This window comes from Stenella coeruleoalba (assembly GCF_951394435.1).
Source record: "Stenella coeruleoalba genome assembly, chromosome: 12".
NCBI classification, from domain to species: Eukaryota; Metazoa; Chordata; class Mammalia; order Artiodactyla; family Delphinidae; genus Stenella; species Stenella coeruleoalba.
Window position 1 is genome coordinate 87,616,226 of NC_137158.1, and position 27,741 is coordinate 87,643,966.

Genomic DNA, 27,741 nt, shown 5'->3' on the forward strand with positions numbered 1-27,741 from the left:
AAAGGATAACAGATTGGTGGAGAGAAAATATTTGCATCATATACAACAGACAAGGGACCAAACTCTCTACTATGCAAAGAGCTCCCAGAGATCAATGAGAAAAAAGGAACATGCCCAGAAGAAAAATGGGGGCAGGACTCAGATACCGACTGCTCTCCCACCTGAGAAGCTGCTCAGTCCCTCTAATGGGGGCACGTACACATTTAACCGGGGTAACACTTTGCCTAACAAATTAGCAAAATGTAAGGTAACCAGTTGCATGTAGGTTTGGCTGGGGCTGGACATTGCGGTGGTAGGTGGGAGCCTAAGCTGGCATAATCTTTGCAAGGTAGAAGTGGAGTTATCTACCAAAGTATAAAATACACCTGTCTTTTGAAGAGCAACTAGACTTTTATGAATTTATCTGACAGAATTACTTTCAAAAATGCTTAGAAATAAATGTAGAAAATGTTTGTCTTGGTGTAGATATATACTGATACAATGGCATATTACTCAGCCTTTAAAAAGAATAAAATAGTGCCATTCACAGCTACACGGTGGACCTAGAGATGATCATACTAAGCGAAGTAAGTCAGACAGAGAAAGACAAATACCATATGATGTCACCTGTATGTGGAATCTAAAATACGACACGAATGAACCTATCTACACAACAGAAACAGACTCACAGACATAGAGAACAGACTTACGGTTTCCAAGGGGAAGGCGGGGTGGGGAACAGAATTACTGGGAGTTTGGGGTCGGCAGATGCAAACTATAGTACGTAGAATGGATAAACAACAAGGTCCTACTGTATAGCACAGGGAACTATATTCAATATCCTGTGATAAACCATGATGGAAAAGAACATGAAAAAGGATATATATATATGTATAGCTGAGTAACTTTGCTGTACAGCAGAAATTAACACAACACTGTAAATCAACTACATGTCAATAAAATTTAAAAACAAACAAAATGTGATCTTTAAAAACTCTAAAAAAAGAGAAAAAAAGAAAATGTTTGTCTTAGCAATATTTGTAATAGCAAAACAAACAAACAAACAAAAACTGGAGACAACCTAAATGTTCACCACTGAGGAAACCATGCACAAGACCAACAACGTTCATGCGTGCAGGTAACACTAGTTAAGACTACGATACCCGGGATGAGACACGGCTGTGTGAACTGACACAATAGTCTGTCAAGTCAAAAAAGAGAAAACAAGCTGTAGAACGTACACACTGTAGGAAAAAATGTTTTTTTAATTTTTTAAAAACTTTTTTTACATCTTTATTGGAGTATAATTGCTTTACAATGGTGTGTTAGTTTCTGCTGTATAACAAGGTGAAATCAGCTATATATGTACTAAAACACATTACAATAAACTCATAAGCAATATATAACAATATGATAACATAAATTCTATCACTTAGGCATTATATATATAAATCTATAATAATACATAAAGTATATAATGTGGATTTAAATGTTCGTTACAACGTACGTATGTAAGATTTAAATCCATATTATATAGAAAACTCCGGCGGGTGGGACTGGAAAGGCCATAGGAGTGGGGGTTTGCTTTTCTACTGCCTTCCTTTTCTGCTACCTTTTTACCTGGTCTTGATACTTCACTTTGATGTGGAAACAGTACACTAAAGCTTCCATGGTGGGGCAGGTGGCTGGGGGCTTGGAGGGTGAGCTGTTGCAGAGAATGTGGGTTTTATTCCTGAGCATTTTATTTTGAGGGAAAGGCGACTGGGGCGCTCCTTCCACACCTGGGAGCTACACCACGAGCTGCGTGATGTGGGATCTCTCCCTGCAGATAAGCGGCCGACCCGGTGGCCCACACGGCTCTTCCAGGAAGACCTTGCCAGGTGACAGGGGGCTTCACGAGCCTGGCCCACCGCACCTTCAGCATCTTGGACCACGAGGGAGAAGACTCGGGTCTCAGCCCCGTACCTGTTACCTAGCAAAGAGCTCCGGAGTCACCCCGGAGCTAATGAGATCAGAGCTGACTGTGTTTGGAAATAAGCTGCGAGGCTAGAGAAGCTTAATTAAAAAGCACAAGGCTCGGCTGAGTCATTTTTAGAATCTGGAAATGATGCACCGCAGGACAGCAGAGGCAGCAAGTGTCCTCTGAAGACGCTGGGCTTTGCTCCCGGGCTGGCTTTGCGCTTTGCCTTGCTTCGCCCTGCACAGAACCCTGGCTTTGAGGTCTGCCTGCTCTTAAAAGTCCCCCAGGCTACCGCGTCCTGCCCTAGGTCTGCACAAGCACAGGGATATAGCATCGATTCAGCCACCGTCAAGCCCCGAGGCGCAGGTTTTAGATGCAAGAACTGGAGCCCGTCCCAGGAACTAGTGTGAGCTGTGCAAAGGTTGAGGGCCGAGTGCATGGAGGCTCAGTTACAGCACCTGGGAGTGTGTGTGTGGTGGGGAGGTACTGTCCGGTGAACTTGAACTGATACACCTTCCCTAGTGAATGGAAAGTCTGTAGATCAAATAAGGAAGGACTTTCAACCATCAAGGAGGCGTGAAGCCCAGGGCCATGCCTGCTGTGCCCGGGCTGCCTCTCCCTGCTCAGACCAAGAGATCAGCTGAGGTTCACATGTACTTCACGAGAGGTTGTCACAGCCAACACTGGGTCCGTGTAGCTAGATGGTGACCACGTGGTAGGTGGTATCAACGGCATTTAACACGCTTTATAAGTGGCTAGGGAATGCCGATTCTTAGCTCGGTACTAAGAGAAGAGCAAAGATGTGAGTTGGATGAAAGGAAATTTAAAGCTGAGTACAGTCAACCTTCGTTGATCCTAGGAGTGATTTCTGACTTGTGCAATACGTTTCTGGGTCTTTAAATCTTAGAGTGGCATCTCCCATCGGTCAGCAGGCTCTGATGGGCAGCTGGTGTGTCTTCAGGGAACATCCACCAGCTTCAGCATCGGTTGAAGTTAAAAAGGAAAGACTTTAAGGCCACTACAAAGAATTCCGACAGGCAGCATCCGAGTCTCACGCAGGATGTGGGTTACCCGCTGTTTCAGAATCACGTCACCTCTGCTGCCCTTTAAGAGCCGTGCGCTCAGCTCATGTGCTTAGAAAATTCTACTCTCTTATAAATATAGAGAGAGAATGACTACCTCCTCAAAGGCAAACTGTGTCGTGCAATAAGTTGACTTTAAGTACAACTGATTGGAGAAATCCAAATAGTAAGGAGTAAAAAAGCCAGTTCTGGACGTCATTAAAATGCACGGTGTCTAATGACGTTTTCCTTCGGCTGATAATAAAATAAATTTGAATTCTCTGTGCACAAAACGTTCATGAGGTGCTAAAAAAAAAAGCCTGCTAACCTCACAGGCCGACTAGGTCGGAGTTTAAATTCTTCACGGATAACACAGAAAGCAGGTAAAGGCGAACGATTTCGAGTTGGCTGTATGAGCATCTTCTTGCTAGGCAGCACAACCGTGGTCTTTATTTCAGTATTTTAAGCACAGAGTCCGAATGACGGAAACCCTCGGTGAAACAGTGCACATTTCATTGAGGACCGGGAGGTCGTGTGGGTGGTGGTCACAGGCAGTGTCCTTTGTCAGGGTTAATCGTTTGTGTTCCTTTACATTCAGGTAAACCACAGGAGGAGAAAGAAAGCGACCTGCTCAGGTGAGCTGCGGGCACACCCGGGATGGAATCCCCAATCCTTCCCCATCTTTCCAAACTCTGAAGCTAAAAAGTAATCTGATTCTGTGAAGTGGTCAATTTTGTCAACAGGAAGGACTGACCCCAACACCCAAGAACCTTCTGAGGCCGTTGAGAACTGGAGAAACACTGGACCGTCTCTACTAGAGAGGACAGACCTAGATCTCCACCTCCTCGGCAGCCACGGTACATCTAGCAGCAGCGATTACCCCAGACTGTGACAGCAGGCATCACCCTAGCTCTGTCCCTGAGGACAGTCTTAGTTTTATCTGGGGGCTGCAGGAGGACCCGAAAGAAATGAGTGAGCGTCTGCGTCCCGACTCCCTCATTGATAGCCCCCAGAATTTGCTTCTTTCTCGGTCCTGGAGCCCCTGCTGTGTGGGTCAGGAGATGCCCTGGGACCACCAGCGGCCCCATGGATGCCCCCAACCCTCTGTGTTTGCACAGAGCTCACACCCCTAATGTGCCCGCCCCCGGCGTGTGGGACACAGGCTCTCACCAACAGCTTAAACCAGAGGGGGCCCAGTGGACTCTCTGTTGCAACTTTATCTACTTGATGTCTTCTATCTGACCATCTATTTGTTTCATGATCCTTTTTTAATCACAGAAAATTTTAGATGCAATAACAGTGAGAAAAGCATGGGAACCCCCCATGGGCACATCACACAGCCCCAAGAGCTACCAACTGGCTGAACTTTTCCCACCCATATCTCCAGAAGGGGCATGTTAATTTGTTTTTTAGACAAAATCACCATACCTTCACTGGGATGAACTGAACCGTGCCCCACAAAATTCACGTGTTGAAGCCCAATGTGGCTGTATTTGGAGAAGGAGTCTTGCGGAGGGTAGTTAAGGTTAAATGAGGTGATGAGGGTGGGACTCTGATTCAGCAATGCTGATGTCTTTATAATAAGAAGAAGGGACACCAGGGACTTCTCTCTCCTTCTCTTCAAGCACAAAGTAAGGCCATGTGAAGACACAAAGAGAAGGAGGCCGTCTACAAGCCCAGAAGAGAGCTCTCACGGGAAACCAAGATAAATTTCTCTAGTTGAAGCCGTCCAGTCTGTGGTATTTTGTTATGGCCGCCTGGGTAGACTAGGACAATTACCGTATCTAAAAAAGGTTAGTATTAATTTATCCATATCACAAAATGACAAATTTTAAAGGGAGCTGACCAGTTCTGATTGAATTTGGTAGACCTTAGGAGTAATTTAAGACGTATCATAGAGGCTAAGTACACAAGTCCATCTGCCGTGCCGAGATACAGTAGCTGATGCAACTTTTCAAACAGGTGTTTGTTTTTTTGTACGAATAAGAACAGTAGTCCACACATTAACAGACTTAACAGACAGGCTCCCTCTTCCCATAAACCCTCCCTAATTAAACAAGAGATTCTCATTGTCTTGAGGTTCTTTTCTCGAGCTTGCCCGGGTGTGTCCCTCTGACAGGTGGACACTGGATTGACAACTTAGGCCAAGAGGCAGCATGAGGTAGGCGGGGGATACAGACACCTGGGAAATTTCCCAGCTGGGTATTACCTGGGCGCTAACTGATAAGTGTTTCTGTCACGTAAGCCTTTACTACGAGCAGAGGAACAAGAGGACTGAGGACTGTATCCCATGGAAGGGCCCTTGAACATGGCGCTCTCTGGCTCCTGGATGCCTGTCCCTACCTGGCCAGGTTGGAGGACCCGCCATGGGAAAGACACACAGGCCCGCCCCCCTCTCCCTGCCTGCACGCACCTGTGGGCGTCCTCGCCGTGAACTCGGGGTCGAAGTGGAAGGTGTCCTCTGGCCTGCCCACCGCCGGCTTGAAGGGCGGCTTGATCTCCTTCCTGTACAGCTTCTGCGTGGACAGCAAGACAGGGCGCTGAGGGCCAGCAGGGAGAATGCGGGCGGGAAACCCATCCGTGCCACCTGCCAATCAGGTGCTAGCACCCGGCAGCCCCTCCCAGAGCTCTGCCACGTTTAGTAACGCACACAAAATATGGTATCTGTTGTATACGACACAGAATAGTTACATAGTTTACAAAGAGGCATAAAGGCCACAGTTCGAGGGAAAAGGGTCTGGGGACATCTAAGTATTCTTGATTTTAGGGCAATGGCTTTCAACCTCTTTCGGGCAGCAGAATCTTCTTCTTCAAGTAAAATCTGACAGGACAGCTATGCCCTGCCCCACCCCCAGGTAACAGCAGGAAGAGCCCTGCTCCTTGGCAAGTGCTTCCCGCCCCGGCGACCTCGGAGCCAGCACCCGGGACCCTGCTCTGCGGGGACACAGACCCCATCCGGGTCCTTCCTCACCCACACCCCAATGCCTGTGCACCTCCCTGGGGCACCTACTCCGGCTGCCACCAAATTTGGGCATCCAGACCCCTCTGCTCAAGTCGAGGGGCTGCGTCGGGCTCTTGGGTTTAGTTACACATTTTTGTGCACTTTAAGGGCCTGACGAGCACGAGCCAGAGAACTGGCCACGTGTGGAGCTGCCTTCGGTGGGATGCAGAGGCCACACCCTCACGTGCACTGTTCCAAGCCTCGCAGGCCCAGCAAGGACCCCTTCTGCTGGAAGGGGTCCTGATCCAGGACTGTTTCCCGGCTGGAAACACCAGGCTCAGGCACTTTTCGGAGCTCCTGTTTCACCAGGTCTGGACTCAGGACCCCCCCCACCCCCCGTCGGGGGAGTCTGGAAATGGAGCCAGTGACTTGTGGAGATCCGCTCTCAATCTTTCAATAACACAGTAAAGCAGATTTTGTCACCCGAGTTTCCAGACGAGGAAATAGGCTAAGATTAGGTAAGACCCCCTCCAGGGTCAAGGGAGACGAAGGGGCAGACGGGAGGAGGGCCTGGGTCTCCAGACTCTTCCCATCCCAGGGGAGACCCCGCCCAGAGCACAGCCTTCCAGAAGGCGCCGTCAAACAGCTGCACTGACCGGTGGCCGCTGGGCTCCCTCCCAGGGCTCAGAGCAGCCAGGGCTGCAGGTGCGCATGTGGAGCTGGGGGGGGGGGGGGGCGCCGTGCACTTGGGAGCCACAGAGGAGAAAAAAACGAGTTAATTCAGTGGAGCATTATTCGGTCATTTCCTGCCCTGGGTGAAGAGATGTCATTACGAATTGAGTGACTCTATAAACCCTTTCCAGATAGAAAGAGGATGCCTTCCACGCGGACACACCGGTAGGGTGGGAATGCACCTCCCTGATGCATGCACTTGTCAGGGGAAGTCTAATAAGCAGGGGCGAGCTCGGCACCCCGATTCAAATGCTGCCCAGCCTGGCCTGCGGGGCTCGGCTCTCCCCTCCCACCAGCGATATTTGAGCTGGCTTATTAAATAAATATTTGTCCTGATCCAGTAAAAATCACATCCTCTCCCTCTGCCTTCACGAGTCCTGTAACTTCCCAGAGAAGGGGGAGGGACAGGGGAATCTCCACCGCAGCAGGACTCCCGCTTCTATGACGAGGGGTGTTTTGTTTACAGGAGAGATTTCCATTATAAAAACACACGAGTGGCTGCCAGAGGTGGGGTGGGGCTTGGGAGAGTTTGGGGAGGGGGGTTGGAGCGGCTGAAATGGACCCAATGAAAGGAAGAGGATCGAAAGGTGCAAATTTTCGGTTATAAAATAAATAAGTCCTGGGGGTGCACAGGGCAGCCTGGTGGCTACAGTTCGTAAGACCGTGCTGCAAGTTCTCTGCACAGGAAAAAAAACCTCTTATAACTGTGCGGAGATAGATTTTAACTAGACTTATTGGAGTGATCACTTCACAATGCAAAGATCAAATCATTACGTTGTACACCTGAACCTAACATAATGGTTTTTTAATTTTATTTTTTTACTTTTTATTTTTCTTTTTCAAACAGTTTATTTGTTGTTTAGCTTACAAATGACCAAGTTTTTTTGGGGGGGGGTTTGTTTTTTACAGCCCATGCTGTCTCTTTCTCTAAAATTTAATTAATTTATTTATACAGCAGGTTCTTATTAGTTATCTATTTTATACCTATTAGTGTATATATGTCAATCCCAATCTCCCAGTTCATCCCACCACCCGCTTTCCCCCCTTGATGTCCATATGTTTGTTCTCTACATCTGTGTCTCTACTTCTGCCTTGCAAACCGTGAACCTAACATAGTGTTATATGTCAACTGTATCTCAATACACACACACACACACACACACACACACAGAACTGGTTGTCATTTCATGCAAATGAGAGACATTTTGCATCTGAAGGCTGAAGCTCACACACTTCAGTTCCTCTCCCCACCCCAACTCCCAGGCCGATCCTTCTACTTGCCTCCGTTGACTGCAGCTCACTGGTCCTGGCTGGGAGGCTGACCCCTTGGGAGAAGACGCAGCCCCTGACTTCCAAGTCCTCAGCCATAAGGAGAAGAGTTCGTCGGAATCAGACTGTCCCCTGGCCGTGAGCTGCTGTGGACTTAGTTTGGGTGGAGAGCACTGCACCCTTTTAACTGAGGTATCTAGTGATGACTCGGGAAGCGAGAGAGGACGTGGTGCCCGGGGTTCCCCGCCCAGGACGGTGCCCGGCTCACGCTTGCCCCACCCTGCCCCGTGCAGGATCCCAGCTCCAGACGCCCACCAAGCCAGTCCCAGAACCCGGTGTGCAGCGTGTGCAAGCTCTGGCTTCGCATGGCAACGTGTGCAAGCACATGCCTGTGTTTCCTTGCATTTTCCAAACCGCCTCTGTAAGCCTGTGCCTCAGCTACGGAGAGCCTGACTGACCCGAGGCACAGCGTGGAAGAAAGCTTCCCAAGGCTTGCAGGAGGGCAGCAGGAAGTCCTCTCGAAGACCCCTCTTCACCCCGACACTGGTCCCTGCAGAGACAGAGCCTGTGAGCGTCATCTGCCCACCGGCCCCCAGACCTCCACCCTCTCTGTCTCCGGAGGTTGTTGCGGTTTCATCCTGGTTTCAAGTGGGCAGCAAAGAGCTGTGTAGGCCACCTGGGGTGTTTGGTCACCCTGCCCTTCGGATACACCCTTGTGTTTGCTGCAGTCTTAAAGGCCTGTCAATGTCTTCCTGTCACTGGATAAACATTTTGGAAAGTGCTAATATGTGTTATTCTTATACATGTTTTTTCTTTCTTTCCAGGTGTCCAAACCTAGGAGTGGGTTGGAGGATTTAGGGAAAAGGTGACCTTGCTTCTCATTCTGTAATGTCCGCTGCTGTGCACGGGGTCAAATGGAGAATGAACAGTCAGATGTATTCTGTGGACTTTGAGCTTGACGAGGTGCAGGCATAGTTCTGACCTAGATTCCCCTTTCTGAGCCTCTGGAACAATTTACCCCACACTGATGGAAGGAAAGTGGGATCTCATGACCAAATGCACCAGGCATCACCTTCAATCGTGGCATTTGTCCCAGGATCTCAGGATGATGATCTCAAGTTGCAAGGCGTAGCAACGCTGGAACGGATTTCACATCGCACGTGTACAGGCTGGGATGCTCTCTGCAGGTGCATCCAAATTCTGCTTATACCTAAAAGACCTTCAGGTGACTCGGGAAGGATAGAGGAAGCAAAATAAAAATAGCAACTGAAGAGATAATGAAGAGAAGACTGATTCTAGTTCGGGGTCACAGACCTAATGTCTGTTTTCTGCCGGCACTTTTGGCTCCGGGCATTTCAAAATCAACATGCTCTAATTAGGCAAAGGGCACCGTTAGAGATGATTCCTGAAATAGCAACGCAGAAATGATGCAGATCCAGATGCAGAGCGACGGCAGGACAGGAGGAGGAACAGGAAGAATTTCATGACTGCAGCATGCCGTGGGCAGATCTGGGGCGTCTGGTCCATGAGGTGCAGAGCTCTGCTTCCACTGGTGACCCCACCGTGAGCTGCTCCAACCCCAGTATCTGGATTTACAAAACCCCCGAGCCAAAGGGCGATTAAGTCTTTGAACAAAGACACCTGTCGGCTCCTTGGAAGGGTGAGTTCTCCTGGTGTACTTAACATGGGAGTAGATCGACAGCAATCTTCCAGTGGGCCGTGGAAGGGGCCCACGCACGGTGAGATGCCAAGCAGCAGAGGGTAGTTCCCGGGACCCAAACCGGAGGGGTCCCCCCTCTGCGGCCCGGAGCCCCACTCTCCTCCTGCCAGCCCACATGGCCGGCGATCTGGGGGCTCTGCACACGATGCCGGGTCGCCCAGGGATGGGGTGCACTCCTCTCACTGCCTTGGGTTCAGTTCCCCCCGGGGAATCCCTCCCATCTCACACCCACCAACCGGTGATGTGCTTGGAAGGGTTTCAGAAAGTAAAAAGAACAGCACAAGCATACTCCCAGCGTTAATAAAAGTGACTGGAAGAATGAGTCGTCATAGTTACAGGGCGGGCCTTGGCTGTGGAAGCGTCATTCCCACTGTGAGGGGAGCCCGGCTCACGGGGCCCGGGGTGATTAACTTGGACGAAGCTTATTTGGGGTCTGTGCTCACTTTTGTGTTCTCGGCACCGCTCCAGCCACAGGGGAAAAGTAAACGCAGCTTCTGTGCCCGACTCTCCCATCACCGGCTGCAGAGGCTTTCAGTCTATAATTAACTTGTAATTTTTCATTGCTCCTACCGCAGGGAGCGAGCTTTCAGGGAGGATGCCTCCTGGGCAGGTGCTAATTGCTAGGCTCTGAGGACAAGGTGATGGCAGAGCAGGACAAACGGGGCAGTGCCCCCCACGTGCAGTGTCCCTGGACTCACTCTGCCCCAGCAGGAAACCCGAACACCCCAGGGAGAAGCGCGGGACGACAGGTATTTACTTAAAAAAACCAGAAACTTCTGCTGGCAGTTCTGGGTCACAGAAGGAAGCAGAGGTGAAGTCATATCCTTATATGTCCCAAGCTGGATCCTGAGGCCGGCTCTGGGGTAGAGTCGGATAGTCAAGGAGATGCCTTGTCACTGTCACTCTGAGCATCTGCCTGGCAGTGGGAAGGCCCGTTGGTACTAACAGTTTTTGCAAATGCGTCTCCCTCCCCTGTGGTTTCCAGTTATCTAAGCTGCCGAAAGCAGAACGAGCGCATCTGGACAAATCTATCCCGTGCACGTCCTTCTAAAGCCGGGGCCGGTCACTGGCCAGGACCCAGGGGCCCCCACGGGGCTGACCAGCTCGTGCCGGGGCTGGAGAGGACGAAAGCTCGTCATCCCGGGAAGGGCCCGAGCGGCTGGAGCGAGGCTGCGGTCCCAGGAGATCTTTGCTGGGAGGACTCCCTCCCCCCCTCCCCCGCTCCCCCCCTTGTCAATCCTCCTCAAATCTCTGCGGCGTCACCCCCTCCCAGACGGGACAGCCCCACCGCACGCCTCTTCCGCGGCTGGACGACGGCACGCCTGCACCCGCGGGACTTGAAGCAGCTTGAGGACAGCTGTGTCTTTGCATCGTTATGTCCCGGACACCTGCTCACGTTGACACGGGCAAGCCCCAGGTAGTCATTAAATACACCAATGCGCACAGAAGTGGTCTCTCAGTCCTCCCCATCTCTGGCTGCTTCATCCAGAGCGAGGGATGCACTGAGATCCTCGCACGCCTCTGGCCCTGCCTGGTCATCCTCGGGGAATGGAAATGACAGGAGGTAAGGCTGTCTGAGTGCGTCAGAAGGGTCTCTCTCAAAAACCAAACCAAACCAACAAGAAATGAAACGAAACGCTAAAAGCAACGGAAGAAACTTCCCAACCTAACTCCAGCCTGATTGCTCTGACATGACGCAGAAGTACCACCTCCTTGGTACAGGAAGCCAGGGGCTTTGCGCCGACCACAGAGCCAGGCCCAGCCGTGCACCAGGGCTGCTCTAAATGGCCGGGCGCCTCAGCTCGTGCTCAGCGCTCACGCAGACCTGGGCTTTCTGGAACGCACGGGAACCCGGCCTGCAGCGTTCCAGGGCCACTGCGCTGTGAAAATCCCACGCACCTCACGAAGCTGACTTGGATCCCCCCGTGACAAGCCCCTTCTTCGGCGCCGTCCTGGGGTGAGCATCTCCCCAGCACCTGCCCACGGCCCCCCTTCCAGCCAGGCTCTAGTGTTGAGCGGTGTGGCCGCCGGGACCCCCTCCTTCCCCTCTGTGCTGGTCCCTTCCCACTGCAGCCCCTGCCCCAGCGATGCCGTCCCTATTTCCCAGGCGCCTCACGTCACCAGAGAGTCACCAGGTTTCTCTCTACTCTTACCTCTGAAACCGAGTCTAAGTGTGTGCATATATTCTACCACCGGCATCTAAAAGTAGGTTAGCAAACTACTGCCAGTCGGAGTGCTTCCTGGGCCGAGGTGGGGAGCGGAGGAGAGGCTGCAGGGGTGAGGCTGGGAAGCTCAGCGAGCAGCGGGTTTTACGTGCCGTTTGTGCGAAAATGTCCCCAGAGGTGAGACCTGGGGCGGGGCCTGCCCACCCACCGGAGCCAAGGCGCCACCCCTTCCCGAGGCCGCGGACACCCCACACTCCGCGGGGAGGGGGGCGGGCAGACATGGGCACTGACCTCTGCAGCATAGAGAGACTTTCACTTTGTAAACATTCTGGTCAAATCCTAGCTCGGGAAAAGAAAACCCCACAGCTAAGAGCTGTGTTTACCCAGTGGGAAAGGACCAAGGACCTGCTCCCAGAGGAGGCCTGCCGCCTCCAGACGGGGAGCCTGGCCCGGTGGTCGGCTGGCGCCCTGGGAGCTGCCTGCCCTGACCCTCCCCCGCAGAGCCAGCAGCCGGGCGCCGGGGAGGTGAGAGTCGGGAACTTCTGAGCCGGCGTCCAGCTCCACGCCGCGTCCAGTCGGGCGGCTGGGAGCGCTGGACCCGGGGTCCTCCTTGGTGCGGGGGGGCGCAGTCCACATCCATCCGGCAGCGCGGAGCCGGCGACGTCCCCTGACTCTGACCCGACCTGCCCGGGCCCCTGAGCTCTCCCCAGCAGGCCTGACTGCTGGATTTGTCTGGACCCTGACCCGGCTCAGCAAGAATCCTGGTCGGTGGGTTTAGCCGGAGGCCCCTTACCCTGGTGCTTCCTCTCAGTCCCTTTCTGGCCCCTGACACGCCCCCTCCTTCCTTGTTGTATTCGGAGTTGAGCCCCATCTCTCTCCCGACGGCTGGACCCCCCACCCGCCTGCAGTGGTCCCCACGCCATCTCGACAGCCCCCCGAGCGAAGTCTTCTTTATGTCTTTAACAAGCGTCCCGAACAGCTTTGTCTTTTCTGGTCTGGACAATGCTTTTCTGCAGCAACATCTACAGGACTGCTGAGTGCGGGCGTGATCCTGCTAGAGGCAGGGAGCAGCACCGAATCTGGGCGCCCAGAGGCCCCAAACTGAAAGCTCTGTGCAGCCCAGGAGCGGCCGAGGGGCCCCTTCAGCCTTCTGCTGGGCCCAGGGTGGCCTCTGCTCTGCCCTCAGGGAGGTGGCCCGGCTGCAGGGCCACTGAGGCCGGCCGGTCTCTGACAGGGAAAGTGTGGAAGGGGTTCCAGGCCTGGAGCCGCAGGGAAGGGGTGGCGGTCCCTGGTCTGCGCCGGGGAAATGCCTGCGCGTTCAGAGCCCCCCAAGGGAGCGCGCTCCCCCAGGTGACGGGTCTATACTGGCCTCGGGTTTGTACCAGCAGCTGTCGACTCCCCCGCCCCATCTCCCTGTGCTTTCTGTGCAGTCGGGACCCTGGCCTGCAACTTACGTTCCAGTCGATGGTGACAAAGAAAGGGTGGCGCTTGATCTCCTCCACGCCGTCCAGGCCAGCACCTGCCGTGACCACAGAGCAGAGATGAGCATCAGAGCAAACCCGTGACTGCAGTTCTGACGCAGCAGGGAGGGGGCTGGGGTCCTGACGCCCTCCAGGGGGAAGGAGCCCCCAGCTGCGACCTCTCCTGCCAGCTGCCCCCTCACAGCCCATAGCGGCCACCACTCAGCCCTGCAGAGCTGTGACCAGGTGAGGTGGCAGAGAGGGGGGCGGGCAGGCTAGACCCTCCTGCTGCAGGTGTGGGGATGCCCGGGCACCTGGGCAAGGAAGCGGAGGCCCATCCCAGTCTCCATCAGAGCCAGCATCAGGCCGGGCCTTCCAGAGGATGCGAACACGCCGGCGAGGGCAGGGTGGAGGCTATGGCGCAGAGAGCCTTGTACGGCTGCTCTGGGGCTTACAGGGAAGGGGAAGGAAGCCAGGGCCTGGAGAGGCCGTTTCTAGCAGGATGGGAACCTGGAGAGAGACGGAGGTGGCCTGTGTCCACCTGGGCCTGCGCGAGACAGAGGTTTCTTGTCACCTGGACACTGTGTACAAACAGTGCTGCTTCGCCGACTCCTTCTGCCTAATCTCTCCCTGGCTTGTTGCTTATGTGAAATCCTGAGCCCCAAGGGAGGAGGGATGGGTGAGGGCGTGCAGAGGACTTCGGACACCTAAAGGTAGACACGTGTCGTCATGCACTTGCTGAAGCCCGTAGCTACCCCTCCCAGAGTGAACCCTGATGTGAACCGCGGGTTTCAGGTAGTAACGACGTGCCGATACTGCTTCACCACTTCTAACAAGCGCATCAAATCAGCAAAAGCTGACGCCAGGGGACACTGCGTGCAGGGGGTGACGGAGCATGTGGGACTCGCTGTACCTTCTCTTCCACTTTTTCTGCAAACTTAAAATGGCTCTAAAAATAACTCTATTAATTAAAAAAAAAACCCAAACCAAAAATCAAACAGCCAAGCCCTAAGGCCCCATGAGGTCTGCGTTTTCTCCAGGATGGGAAGGTGAGTCAGGGAGGGGCCGGGAAGCAGCGGAGATGCGAGAAGGGGTGGCAGGCAGCCTCGGGCCAGGCGACTCCTGCTGCGGCTTTGTCTGGGGAAACGGGTCCTGCGTCTCAGTCAACCAGGTCGTGTGTGAGGCCCACACAGGCTTCCCGGTTCTGCACCCCGAGCGCTGGGGCCCAGCCCCGCCCCGTTCAGAGGCTCGGCCCGCGTCTGCCCCACTAGGCTGAGCCGCCCCCCTCATCCCTGGGAGGGAGGCAGGCGGCTGGGAGGCCGGAAGCAGGAAGGTGTGGAGGACAGCGCGAGGCCCCCCGGAGCCGCCGTGGTCACCGCGGAGCCCCCTGCCCGGCCTTGCCGTCCAGCCTGAGAAGCGGGAGGACCCTCTCCCCGGACGCCGGGGGTCCCGGGAGACACAGCCCGCTGTGGGCTCATGGCTTCCCGTTGTCATCTCCAGCCCTGTTTCCTGGTCAAAGCCGTGACATGGGCAGAAAAGGAGGCGCGAAGCTGCCCGTGGCATCGGGGTCACCTCTAGGTGGACGAGGGCCCAGCTAGCTCCCACTCCCTGGGGAAGCCTGGCCAGGCCAGCACCCTGGGAAAGAGGAGCCCCTGGCCTTGTCACCACGCTGGACTCGGTGACCTGGTGATTGTCACCTTGGTACGCAAATGGACGAACAAGGGGAGGAAGCTGTCAGCCCCGGAATTTCCCCCTCTAGGGACACGGGGAAGTGGCGTGGGGCTGACACACCACAGGCGTTTCCCCCGCTAAATGCCGCCAACACCCAGTGCCCTGGGCACCATCCCTACTCTCTAGATAAGGAACCAGCCTGAAGGAGGCTGGGTAACGTGCCCAGGACCAAACCGGAGTTTAGGAGCAGAACCGGAAGACAGATTCCGCTCCCCGTCCCAGAACCCCACCCCGACGTGTGTATCCAATTTGGCCTTTCTCCTGAGACATTAGGATATAATAAGAAATACATATTTTGGTCTTTGTCTCGGGCTCCTGGCCAGAGCTCCTAAGACGCTCGTAATTTCCTGAGTGGTAAGAATGATGGAAGCATCTCCTGTTTTTTTTTCATTTTTGGCGGTACACAGGCCTCTCACTGCTGTGGCCTCTCCTGTTGCGGAGCACAGGCTCCAGATGCGCAGGCTCAGCGGCCATGGCTCACGGGCCCAGCTGCTCCGCGGCATGTGGGATCTTCCCCGACCGGGGCACGAACCCGTGTCCCATGTGTCGGCAGGCGGACTCTCAACCACTGTGCCACCAGGGAAGCCCGCATCTCCTGTTTTGATGTCTGGCTTTGGTCACTGGCTCCTGGAATGGCTCCAGGCATGAAAGAGGCATCTCTTGTTATTCATAATAAGCCCCTCTCAACCACAGCTGAATTTGTCTTAATGCGGCGACTTGTGGAAAGACCCTACAGACGGAGCCAACCCCGTGACGAGGCCTGGAACTTTCATCCACACCTGACGAACTCGCCCACACGCCCCAACCGCAGGGAGCAGAGAAGGGCCGAGACTGAGTCCAGTCGCCAACGGCCAGGGGTTGAATCAATCACACCTACATAATGGAACCTCCAACAAAACCCGAACACCAGGGTTAGGGGAGTTTCCAGGCTGGTGAACAACCAGGAGGGTGGCTCCCCCCAAACCCCAAAGGGACAGAAGCGGCTGGGCTGGGGGCCCTTCTGGACCTCGCCCTACGCACCTCTTCATCTGGCGGCTCATCTGATCTTGTAGAACACCCTTTGTAATACATTGGTAACAGTAACTCACTAAAGCACTTTCCTGAGTTCTGTGGTCTGTTCTCGTGAATTCTCACAGCTGAGGAGGGGGTCTTGGGAACCCTGGGTTTACAGCTGGTGGGCCGGAAGCACATGGACAGCCTGGCACTTGGGACTGGCATCGGAGATGGGGTGTCTGGTGGGAGCGACCCTGACCCTGGGGTCCGAGATAACTGGGTGGTCAGGGCCAGAACTGAGCTGAATCGTACGACACACAGTCGGTGTCTGCAGAGAAGTGGAGGATCAGTTGGTGTGGAAAACCCCACACGTCTGGTGTCAGGAGTTTCTTATGAGTAGAGAGAAACAGTTTTATTGAGGACCTCACGCTGAGGACCCTCCGGATGTCCGCGTCCATCCCTTGCTGTGTAAACCCCTGACCTGAGTCCGGAGATCTGGTCTCAGCCTGGGCACCCCCAGCTAGAGGCCCTCCACAGATGCCCAAGCGGCTGCTGGAACAAGATGTCGAGAATGAACAGTCTGGCTTCGCGCCCACCTGCGTGCAGCCCTCCTTTGATGGAGACCAGAGCTCGGGACTGAAAAAGCCTTCTGGCCACGACGATTAAAGAGAAACGAAAACCCGCCTCTGATTTGTACCTCTTCCCGCTCTTTTCGGTGAACGCGGGTTGCGTTGCCCGAAGCTCTGTGGGTTAGTCGAAGGTGGCAGGCTGCTGCTCACACGCTGAGCCCAGGGACAGGCACCTGTACAGCGACTCACTGACTGTGTGGCTTTGAAACATCTACTTTGCATTTTGTACCCACTGCATTTCATGCTCATTTGTCATTTGCAAGAATGCTCTGCAAGAATCAAAATGAAGTAAAACAGAAAGGAAATACGGGTGTTGGTGTAGCTACAGTTGTTTGCTGGTTCCAGCTGGGCTGTCTCGGGCGCCTACTCAGAACATTTTTATCTGCATCTTCGTTCTTCCACTGCAGTGAGATTTTGCACCACGTTCGTGCTTCGAGGCCTCAACAAACACTCAAGAGCGAATTAACACTTTGGTTATTACTCAAAAATTCCAGGTGTTCCAGGGGCGAAAACGTAAAAGAGAAAGAATTTCTGCACAGAGTTCTCTAAAGCCTTTGTCAACCTTCCTAGGGCACATGGGGTCATTATTGGATTCTAGTTCCATTTATCCTCTCCTGAAACATGTTAAAAGAGTCTACTTTGTGCTGGACAATTCCTTTTTGTTTAATACATTTGACAAACGGCAGCGAGCAGAGGTCCGCGCTGGGACAGTCCAGAGATTGTGTCTGTGTCTGTCTCTGAGTCTCGGCTGACTTGCTGTGGGATCATCACCAAATGCACTCAAGTCTCACTCTGTCCCCAAGAGGCGGGCTCATGAAGAATTGACAAGAACAGGTACTTATGGACAGAAACACGGAGAACGGAAGAACAGCGTTCTCTCTATGCAGTTTGGCGAGTCTCGATTAAGATCCCCAATGCCTGGCAAATACGCAGAAAGAGTTCACTGGGGCAGCAGATTCAAGGGTTCATGCTTATTCTCTGGTGTAGGAACATTTAATTACTTCTGTTCCGAACGCTTTTGGGCTGTCTTCCTGAACCTCTGTATCTGGACCCCCGTCTCGATTTCTCCGCGTTGGTCGAGGGGTAGCTTTGCATCGCACTGGAACTGTCTTCCACCGGCACGTGGCTGTAAAACGCAGTGCTGTGTCTGAGGCTGGGACCTGCTCTATGGCCCTGGGTACCTGCAGCCCTTCCACCTCACATTTTTAACGAGGCGACCCCGTTCCTTTCCTCCTGGGCTTAATCATCAACGGGCTTCCACTTTCACAGTAAATCATCCCCAACAGGTTTGGGGATTGGCCAAAAATGTTTTCCTTGAATCTTCCCGTCCACAGATAGCTTTGGGAAATGTTTAATCCCTGGACCCTTTGTGACTCTGTTGAAATATTTGTTTTCGTCATTTGAGAGTCACACAGAGTCCCTCTCTAATTCTTTTGGGCATGTTCAGAATAAACTCACGTCTGGCTCTTTTCCTTGCATACTTTGTGTGGGTCTGGTCTACCGGACCCGCACACTCCTAAAGGCCAGTCCATAACCACCCCGTATTTGAACACCAGGTCTGCTTTTTCACTTCTCCATCACTTATAGATCATCTACACATCTTTAGTCTTAAAGTATTGTCGGTCAGCTTGAAATTTCGTTTACTGTTTAAAATCTTTGCTTGGCGTAGCTTGTGTCTCCTGGGACCTGCTGGCTGAGGCGGGGCCCCGGCAGCACCCTCAGGGCTGGCTTGGGACCAGCAGCTCCAAGCCAGGGGCTGGGGCGTTCGCTCAGCCTTGACCAAGCCGTCAAAGGCTGGCCCTTTCCAAGAGGTCACAGCGATGCCCGTGGGACTGGAATGAGATGGTTGGAGCCCAGAGCGGACTGTGTTTGAAGTCAGATCAGGAGAGCACACCCTCTGGAGATCGAGTCTGGAACGGAAAATGGAAACACGAGAAACAGAAGCCCTGGGCGGGTGGACGGGCCCCGCCCACACGTGTTCTCCAGTCACCAGCAGTAGTTTACCGGATGCGCTGTTTTATGCTCACGGGCACGTCTAACGCCTTTCTAACCTCTGCCCCGTGTGCCCCCAGGAGTCCAGCATGTCCAGGACTTAAGTTACAGATGCTCACAGGGGTGAGCTAGAGACGCCCCAAGAGGGTCTTTCTCTAATTCATAACTAGAACGATCGATCCTCTGAGAAACAAGACTGCCGCGCTCCGCCTGCCGCGTCCTTCCGAGGGTCCCGACCGGGGGACGTCGCAGCCCCGGCCTGGCCCAGGCCGCTCCGCCTGCCCTGCCCTCCCAGTCCCCCACCCAGGCCGCCTGGAGGGCACGCGTGCTCTCACGTGCTAGTCTTCTCCGCTTCTGCAACTGCGCCCGTGACGTTTCTCGGGCCCAGAGCTCACGCCCCCCACTGCCCCCTCCCCAGCACACGCACAAGCCTGCAGATGCCGCCCAAGGGTCCCAGGCAGCCCTGCCGGGCGGGCATTTTGCACCTGCTGCCATCAAGTGCGAAACCCAAATAATCCAGTTTTCCAGCTGCCGGGTCCACACGCCACCGTGGCGGAAATAAACTCAGATTTGACTCCATTTCAGTAAAATCTCTCCACTCACGGCATGGAAAACCACCCGTTCCCTCCCTGCCCTCCACTGACCGCCCAGCCCTGCCAGGCCCGGCCCGGGTGGGGGCCTGTCTGCCTTCTCCATCTGTCTGTCCCTCCAGCACCGCCCTGGCCCTGCCCCCGCCCCTCAGCCCCGGCGTCCTGCCCGGAGGAGGGGCCTCCCTCTGGCTGGCTCCTCAGGTGTCTCAGGTCTGCAGGGGAAAGGGGGGGGGATCTCTACCCGAGATTTCTGGCCTCTTTGCCCACACGGCTGTGTTTCCCACGCGGCAGCATCCTCTACCTGTGTGTCACCAGCACCTGCCACAGGTGCGTGGGGCACCTCACTGAGCAGTGCACACTGCCGTCAGCGGTGGGCTGGAGACCTAGACTCGGACGCTTTGGGTGAGGGCAACGCATCTTAAGGGGACAACGGGGGGGAAAGGCCAGCTCTAGCCTCGGCAGCCATGCCGCCTTGGGCAGGTGATCTGGGGCGAGGACCTCGGTCTCGTCACCTGCCGAGCGTGTGACATCAAGCAGAAGAACCTCTGCCATTTCTTCCACTGCAGATGCTATGGACACCCTCTCGGAGGCACTGAACTGGGATCCTCCAAATTCAGACGGTGAAGTCCTAACCCCAGAACCTCAGCACGTAACCTTACTTGGAAATGAGGTCGTCGCAGATGTGATTAGTGAGAACCTCTGCCGTTTCTTCCACTGCAGATGCTGTGGACACCCTCTCGGAGGCGCTGAACTGTGATCCTCCAAATTCAGACAGTGAAGTCCTAACCCCAGAACCTCAGCACGTGACCTTACTTGGAAACGAGGTCGTCGCAGATGTGATTAGAGAGGATGAGGCCACACTGGGGCAGGGTGGCCCCGGATCCAGTATGACCGCTGTCCTGATCAAGAGGGGAAATCTGGACAGACAGGTCTCTTCCACAGTTCAAGTGTCAAGAGACAGAGATCTGGGCTGATTTGAAGGTAACGTGGTTAAACCACAGATCTACGTGAGGAACCGGGGTTTGGGTGAGGCCTTCTGATACTGACGAACTCCCCAAATGGCCTGTGGACTTTTCGGGGGGGAGTCAAGAACAAGGCTCAAGGCGATCAGAAGGGGAAGAGTCCCAGCCTCCCAGTCTAGCTCCCTGTGCAGACCAAGATTAATCTACTCGACATAATTTCCCCACCTTCAGGCTAAAGATTTTCAGGCAATTAAATTTAGTGGCTGACCCGGGTCAAGTTGGGTGAGCAATAATTCCGACTATAATTTCTTCTTATGTGAGTCTGGACATCTTGGATATGAAATACTGCTGCAGGATGGTCCATAACTCCTGGAAAGCTTTATGATAATTCACTTTAGAAATTATCTGAAGGGCAACCTTTGGTCGTGGATGGGCCATTTTCCATGCTTCTGTGGGCTCCACTGGGCTAGTATCTTTTTTTTTTTTTTTTTTTTTTTTTTGCGGTACCCGGGCCTCTCACTGTTGTGGCCTCTCCCGCTGCGGAGCACAGGCTCCGGATGCACAGGCTCAGCGGCCATGGCTCACGGGCCCAGCCGCTCCGCGGCATGTGGGATCTTCCCAGACCGGGGCACGAACCCGCGTCCCCTGCATCGGCAGGCGGACTCTCAACCACTGCACCACCAGGGAAGCCCTATCTCTGCTTTTTTATGCATTTATTTGTCAAACACACTAGAGTGTTTCCTACGTGTCAGGCACTGGTCCAGCTCTTTACGTCTTCCTAGCAACCCTCTGAAGAGGTTCTGCTATCACCCTCAGTTCACAGGGTGGGAAAGCAGGCACAGAGAGGGGCAGCCATCTGCTCAAGGTCGCCCAGCAAGTACCTGCTGGGGGGTGGATCCCCGCCCCTCTGCTTGGTGCTGCCACTCAGGGCTCCTCGCTAGCTCCCACCCCCGCTCACGTCTGTGCTCCCTCCACGTTCCAGCAGCCCCCCGGCTCCTGTCCCTTGAGGTCTTCCCCCGCTCTTTCTCATGGCAGCCGAGGGGTGTTTGTGTGCCCCATCTTTTACCATCCTAGAGGCCCCATGAGAACGAGGGCCACAGTTTTGCTCCACTGTTTCCCCAGCGCCAGAGCCTGGAAAGTATCAGGGAACCGGTGAAGGTGTGTGTGTTTCTGGGTCACATATACATCGTCCCTCTCCTTCCTAATTAAAGGGCCCTTAGTATCTGCCGACAGGAAGGCAGGCCAGGCCCCAAGCCCCCGACGAGTCCACACTCTTGCCATCTGCCCGTCTGGGCAGCTCCGAGGCCAAGGATGGGTTCCTGCACCACACAGGAGTCTCTGAATATCCCGTGTTTCTCTCAAAACCAAATTTTACAAAACTAGGCTTTTCATCATAAAACGAGTGTGTGTTATTGATTAAAGAATCAGACTATTGACGTGTCTGGGGTGGAAGGAAAAGCTCCCCCCCCACCCGGCCCTCCACACTCGCTGCTAACAGCTACTTGTGTGTTTCCAGAAATTTTCTTTGCTCACCTCCCTCCCTCTCTTCTAAATATAGGATCATTCTGGACATTTGCTATTTTTCCTTAACTCTTCGTTTCTGGCTGAGACGCATCTCCGAGCCAGTGGTGCAGACCTGCCTCACCTCCCGGGTAGATGGACCCCGCTTCCCTGAACCGTCCGTCGGTGGTGGGAACGTGGGCTCCTTTCTTCCCCTCCTTCCTGCACTAACAACATCCCGTATGTCTCTGGGTACTTGTGCGACTACGTCCTAGGAAACGTCCCAGAAGTGGAATTACTTGGATGAAGAGTACGTGCTTTACTTTGACAGACATTTTCAACTGACGTATGGAAAGATCAGGGCAAAAGCACCTCCCGCCGAGGGTTCCTCTGTCCTCACACCTCACCACAGTGGATGGTTCCAGACATGGGCCGCCATGCCGGATCGAGAGGCTAAAATGGTCCAGAACGTTTCTACAGTTAGGAAGAGGGCACAGCCACTGCGGAAGATGGTCAGGTGGCTCCTCAATAAATTAAGAATAGAATTACCACAGGATCCAGGAACTCCCACTTCTGGAACTCAGGGTCTTGAAGAGCTATTTGCACACCCATGTTCGTAGCAGCGTTATTTACAACAGACAAAATGTGGGTCAACCCAAATGTCCACGGATGGAGGACGGATGAGCACAGTGCGGTACACCGTCCACGGAATATTATTCAACTTAAAAATTAGGGAAATTCTGACATCTGCTACAATACGGATAAATCTTGTGGACATTATGCTAAGTGAAATAAGCCAGACACGGAAAACCAAATTCTGTATGCTTCCACCGACATGAGGCCCCAAGGGGAGTCAAAACACAGAGACAGAAAGCAGAAGGGTGGGGGCCAGGGGCTGGGGGAGTGCGAGTGGGGGTTTCTTGTTTCATGGGGACAGAGCTTCAGTTTTGCAAGATGAAAAGAGTTCTGTGGATGCATGGTGTTGACGCTGCCCAACACCGCAAATGTACTTGACTACTGACCTGTGCCCTTAAAACACGGTTAAGATGATACACTTTTTGCCATGTGTATTTCACCGCAATTGGAAAAGACAGGAGGGGGATAAGATATCACAAAGAACTGTACAGGCACTCACTGGTTAAAAAGTATAGCAATTATGAAAAGCAAGAAAAAAATTGCTCTGGCTATAGCCGCTTTACGACATAGGGAGGTCTTTAGGTAAAAACTGAAACCCTCACCTCATGCTTGGGTCTGATAAATACACCATTTTATTCCTCAAGACTGTGATTTTATGTATTATCTTTCTTGTGTTTTTCTAAATCTTGATACTTTTTGTCCAATTTTTCCACAGAAAGAAAATTCCACATAAAATGAAAACAAGTTGAGATCTTCACACAATTCATTAAATCCAATTACAGTGAAATTTCAGGGAGTTCGCTACAGGCGAAGGGAGAAGAATTATACCCTCAGCTCAAATTAAAGTAAAAAAGAATCAAGTTGTGAGCTAAAGATAGTTCAAGGGAGGGTGAGGGTTGAGACTTGGAGAGAAAAGGAGGGCGGAGGGCGAGAGACCCCCATATCCTATTTTACATGAAACACCGAGCCATTCTCCATCACTCCCATCAGAGAGTCAGTCAAACTGGGGGGGACTGTTTTTAATTAGTTACCCCCCAAAGGTGGACGGTCAGCCTGAGACCATCAGTACGGAGCCCCAGTATTCCCCCAGTTGCCTAAAAAGCAGGCATTTCTGAAACACCAGAGGGACGTGGTACCCCAGACCTGCACAGTCCATCAACCACAGGGACCAGAAGATGAGTTATGATGGGGCCGGTTTCCTAGGATGCATGATGAGGTGAGGGGGGCCCTGGGATCCCGGGGGCGTGGGGGGCACACGTGGGACCCTGTGCCCACAGAGCTGGGAGGCTCTGGTCAGGAGCCACCTCGTGCTCCCTTCAACATGAATGTGATGCCTGGAGCTGCAGCAGCTGTTTTGTGATCGTAAGGCACCATGTGTGAGGATGAAAAGGCAATACACTAAGGATGGTAAACGAAGAAGACAGACCTATCTGGGCTTTTGAGAGCAATAGTTCAGCTGCCCAGCCAACGCTTACAACCCTCTACTGCAACACGGCTTGTAATGTGAGAAGAATAAACTGCAGTCTGAAACATTAAATTAGCTGGGTTAAATAATTTTAAATTATTTAAGAGTTCTTTACTTTGCAGCTAAAAGCAATTCTTAGGGATATACCTCTTTTCGTAAGTGAATCTAACATTTCTCCTTTTATCTACTTTGTAGTATTGTGAGGATCTGAATGAGATAATAATTTTATTAGTGCAGAATTCCATGTGGATCATTGTCATCCCGAGAGGAACCAGAGGCTCAGGAAGAGAAATGACTTATTTACCTGGTTTGTGAAAGAACCAATCGGCAGAGGAATGTGAGAGGCTGTGTGCCTGCCTTGCCCAGCACCCCTGGCCTCTCAGTGCTGTACGGAGAGCCCGTGTCTACACTGGATGGGGGCAGAGCACCAGGAAGGAGTCACAGAATCAAAATAAAGGGGTAATTAACCCAAAGTTAATTGCTGGGATCAAACATTAAAAGATTGATGATACCAGACTGGGGCGGGGCGCTAGACTGGGCAGGCTCAGGGGTTCAGACGGGAGCAGAAATGATGTGCAAAGATGTTTACGTGCACTTTGATGTTTCACAGCTCTGCAAACCGGATTCTGAGGCAGGTGTGTTCTAAATCGGGTTAAGATCTGCTGAGCTGCACGACAAGTTGGCCTTAGACTAGCAGAGATCATTTCAGTGTCTCTCTTGAACTGATGGAGACATTAACGAAAAGTAATCAATTAATTCATGATGCAAATCAGAACTGGGCAAACCATTATGATCTCTCTGTAACATTCAAAGACAAATTAGATGGGGTGGCTTTTCCAGGGTTGTCTTTAGTTTACGGAGTTCTAAAGTACCACCATTCTGTGTAAAAACGGTGACTGTTAGCACAATACTTGGGCAGCGACCGTGTGTTTTTGAAATCCTCAGAGCTCGGACAACACGTGACAGAACTTCCCCCCCTGCGTCAGGGCCTTTTGCTGTCAGAGAACGTGGTGAAATGCGGGGCCAGACCAGAGCAGAGTGTGAGCATGTGGGCGGCCCGGGGCGGGCCCGGGGGCTCAGCGGGTCTTACCCAGCCGGTTGCAGGGGTTCCGTTTGAAGAGGGCTCTCAGGAGACTCTGAGCCTCCACGCTGAGGAACTGCGGCATGCCCAGCTTGGCTCTGAAAAGCACAGTCGTATTTTCGGGTAAGAAGGATGAGCCCCAAAGGGAGAAGGGTTTTCTTCAGGGCTCTGCGGCTCTGCAGTCAGCGTTCACAGACAAACCCAATCACATCCACGTGACCCAGAGCAGCTGTTTACAACAGCCCCATAATGATTCACTAAAAATAACAAGGCCGCTAAAAATAAACAAGAATGATCCCACTAACATACAGAACATTTTAAATGGAAATTAACTATAGTTTCCAAGAAAACAACAAAAAAGGCTTTGGAGAGATGCCAGCATGGTTGACATTTTAGGACTCTCCTCTTGGCTTGAGGAGACAGCTGGATTCTCTCCTCTGCCTCTGGTGTGGTCTGCGGCAACATCTGGGAAAGGAGGGCCTTGCAGGACCTCGCTTTGGGAACCACGTGTCCACAGTTTGCTGCTGCCCCTTCAGAAATGCTGTCACTCCCAACGACAGGTTACAAGTTCACACCTGGGATTTGCTGGAGGGAATTATTCTTGCTTTAGAAAAAAAGGTCTTGTTCCCTCTTAAAATTAAAAGGAACAGAGGCCATCAAAAACAAAAAACAAAAAAGACCAGAGTAGACTGTAGTTACGCATGTCATCCATAGTGTAAGGTCACGTGATACAGGGAAACATCGTTTACATCCTGTCTACGGGGTGTCTTCCATGAACTGCTCTCCTATTTATATAATGATGTACCTACAAAACCGTAAGCTTTGCAGGTGCCTCCTGGTTCTACAAGCGTTGCGTGTCCACCTGCAAGCAGAGTTTGCGAGAGCTGGTCGTGAGGCCAGGCACCTTCGTGGATTCTCCTGCAGGTGCGGTGGGCCCAGCCTCTCACTGAGCAGGGAGACAGTAACTTGGCGCCTGCCTGATTCCAGGGCCACTTCCTCACCCCGTCCGCCCTCCGTCAGCTTCTCTCTCCCAGAGCTTGCCCTCTGACATCTCGCTCAGAGGAAGCCTGCTCTGATGAAGATGTTACAGCAAGGGACTTCCCTGGCGGTCCAGTGGTTAGGGCTCTGCGCTTCCACTGCAGGTGGCATGGGTTCGATCCCTGCTCAGGGAACTAAAATCCTGCCTACTGCGCAGCACGGCCAAAAAAATAAAATGATGTGTTTTTTTGGTTTGTTTTTTCTTTTGTTTGTTTTTTAAAAGCTATTACGGCAAGACTGGCTCTGGGTTTAGACTTCTTTCTAGGGTTCTAAGAGCAAAACCCATTTTTGTGTTAAAAGATTCTTCATGAGAATTAAGGAGAAAATTATGTTCATACTCAGTGACTCGGGCCGTATGATTCCTGCTGATGTCAGGCAGGAGAGCTCAGCCACGTGCACAAACGGGTCAACAGGCAGAGAAGGGGAGCCTCTCTCAGGAGCCCCTGCGGCCCTCTGCCCCCTGAACCTGCACTTTTGAAGGTCACCAACCATCATGTCTAAAGACCTTGCCGTTGGACAACTTAGATGATTTTTACTGATGGGAAACTTTATCTTTGGTAGGAGATTTCATCAGAATCACTGAGAGATGCCACTGGCTTCACCCACTGACATGAAAACGCCACGAATGCTCTTTACCGTTACTGCCCACTGAACAGTCCCGCTTCTGAAGACCGAAGCTCTCGATATCAGAAGGCGCTAACGCGTGCTGGGGTGGGTCCCAAGGTGGGTGTTGTACTCACTTGAGGATGAGGGCCATGGTCTCCTTCCTGTCCTTCCCCTGGAATGGCAGTGACCCCGTGAGCATCTCGAACTGCAGACCAACACAGAACAGAAGCAAGAGTTCAGAACCCACGAACTTCACGGTGGCGAGACCCAGACAGGCAAAATGCAGCCCAAGTGCACGTACCCACTCAAAATGTGGTCAGTTAAGTGCAGGCGCTGGCCTACATGCCTGGTGTACAGCAGCGAACAGAACTGCATTGTGGACCTTGGCATTCAGTGGGGAGACGGATGGATGATGGACACAGTAAACGCTCAGCTCCACGGCCGTGAGAAGGTGCTCAGCACCATGGAGAGGGGGATGGGGACCTGCAGCCCACGGCCACACACCTTCCACGGGGTCGACTGAGGACCCGTCCTTCTCTGGAGGGTGCCGTGGAGGGGCTGAGCGAGGAGGGGAGGACAGGGGTGGGGAGGAGCGCTCCGGGTCCAGGTCGAATGGGAGGGTGCTCTGCGGACCCTGAGTGCCCTTCAGACTCATCACCGTGACGACCCTCCTCCTTCAGGCTGCTGTGACCCACCTCCCCAGCTGTTACGAGACACCGAAAGTGGAGGGGACGAGTCTGTCAAAGGAGTGAGCATTTCAGGGAGGAATGTCCTGTGCCCGAGAGCAAGGTGGCGGGACCGTTCCTGGCACGTGGACCATGGCAGACAGCAGAGGCTGGGCCTCTCCTGGAAGAGGCGAGGAGCCAACCTCTCCGGTCGCCTTCTCCAAAGTCCAGGGGCATTTCCCGTCTCATGGGGGCAGGAGGCGCAGGGGCCCGGGGAGCCCAGGCCCGCTCTGCTCTCACTGCCTGTGGACCCTCGGGGCACAGAGCTTCCTGGGCACGGGCACCGCCACCTGAGCTAGGGATGCGTGAAGGTCATGCCCTGTGCCCGGGAGACCCTCACGGAGACGCGTGTTCACAACACAAGATGACAGGGCCCGTGAGAGCGTCACGGCAAAGCACCAGCCATCGACAGCTGGGGAACCAGAGGAGGTTCCAGAAGTGAGTGTGGGGAGCCTGGGGAAGACGTGGAGGAAACAAGTGGGGAGAAGGCTGACTGGGGGCATCAG

The 27,741-nt window shown here is 53.3% G+C and overlaps 1 protein-coding gene across 7 annotated transcripts in view; it reads right to left on the bottom strand.

Annotated features, from left to right (window-relative positions):
* Positions 1-27,741, bottom strand: part of RPS6KA2 (ribosomal protein S6 kinase A2) — a 386,569-nt gene that overhangs the window by 26,989 nt on the left and 331,839 nt on the right. For all 7 annotated transcript variants that reach the window (XM_079938702.1, XM_079938705.1, XM_079938699.1 and 4 more), the window contains 4 exons: positions 26,645-26,715; positions 24,876-24,964; positions 13,282-13,346; positions 5,414-5,516 (listed from right to left, as the gene is read on the bottom strand). In XM_079938702.1, the coding sequence (XP_079794828.1) occupies positions 5,414-5,516; positions 13,282-13,346; positions 24,876-24,964; positions 26,645-26,715 (328 nt within the window). The remainder of the gene's footprint in view (positions 1-5,413; positions 5,517-13,281; positions 13,347-24,875; positions 24,965-26,644; positions 26,716-27,741) is intronic.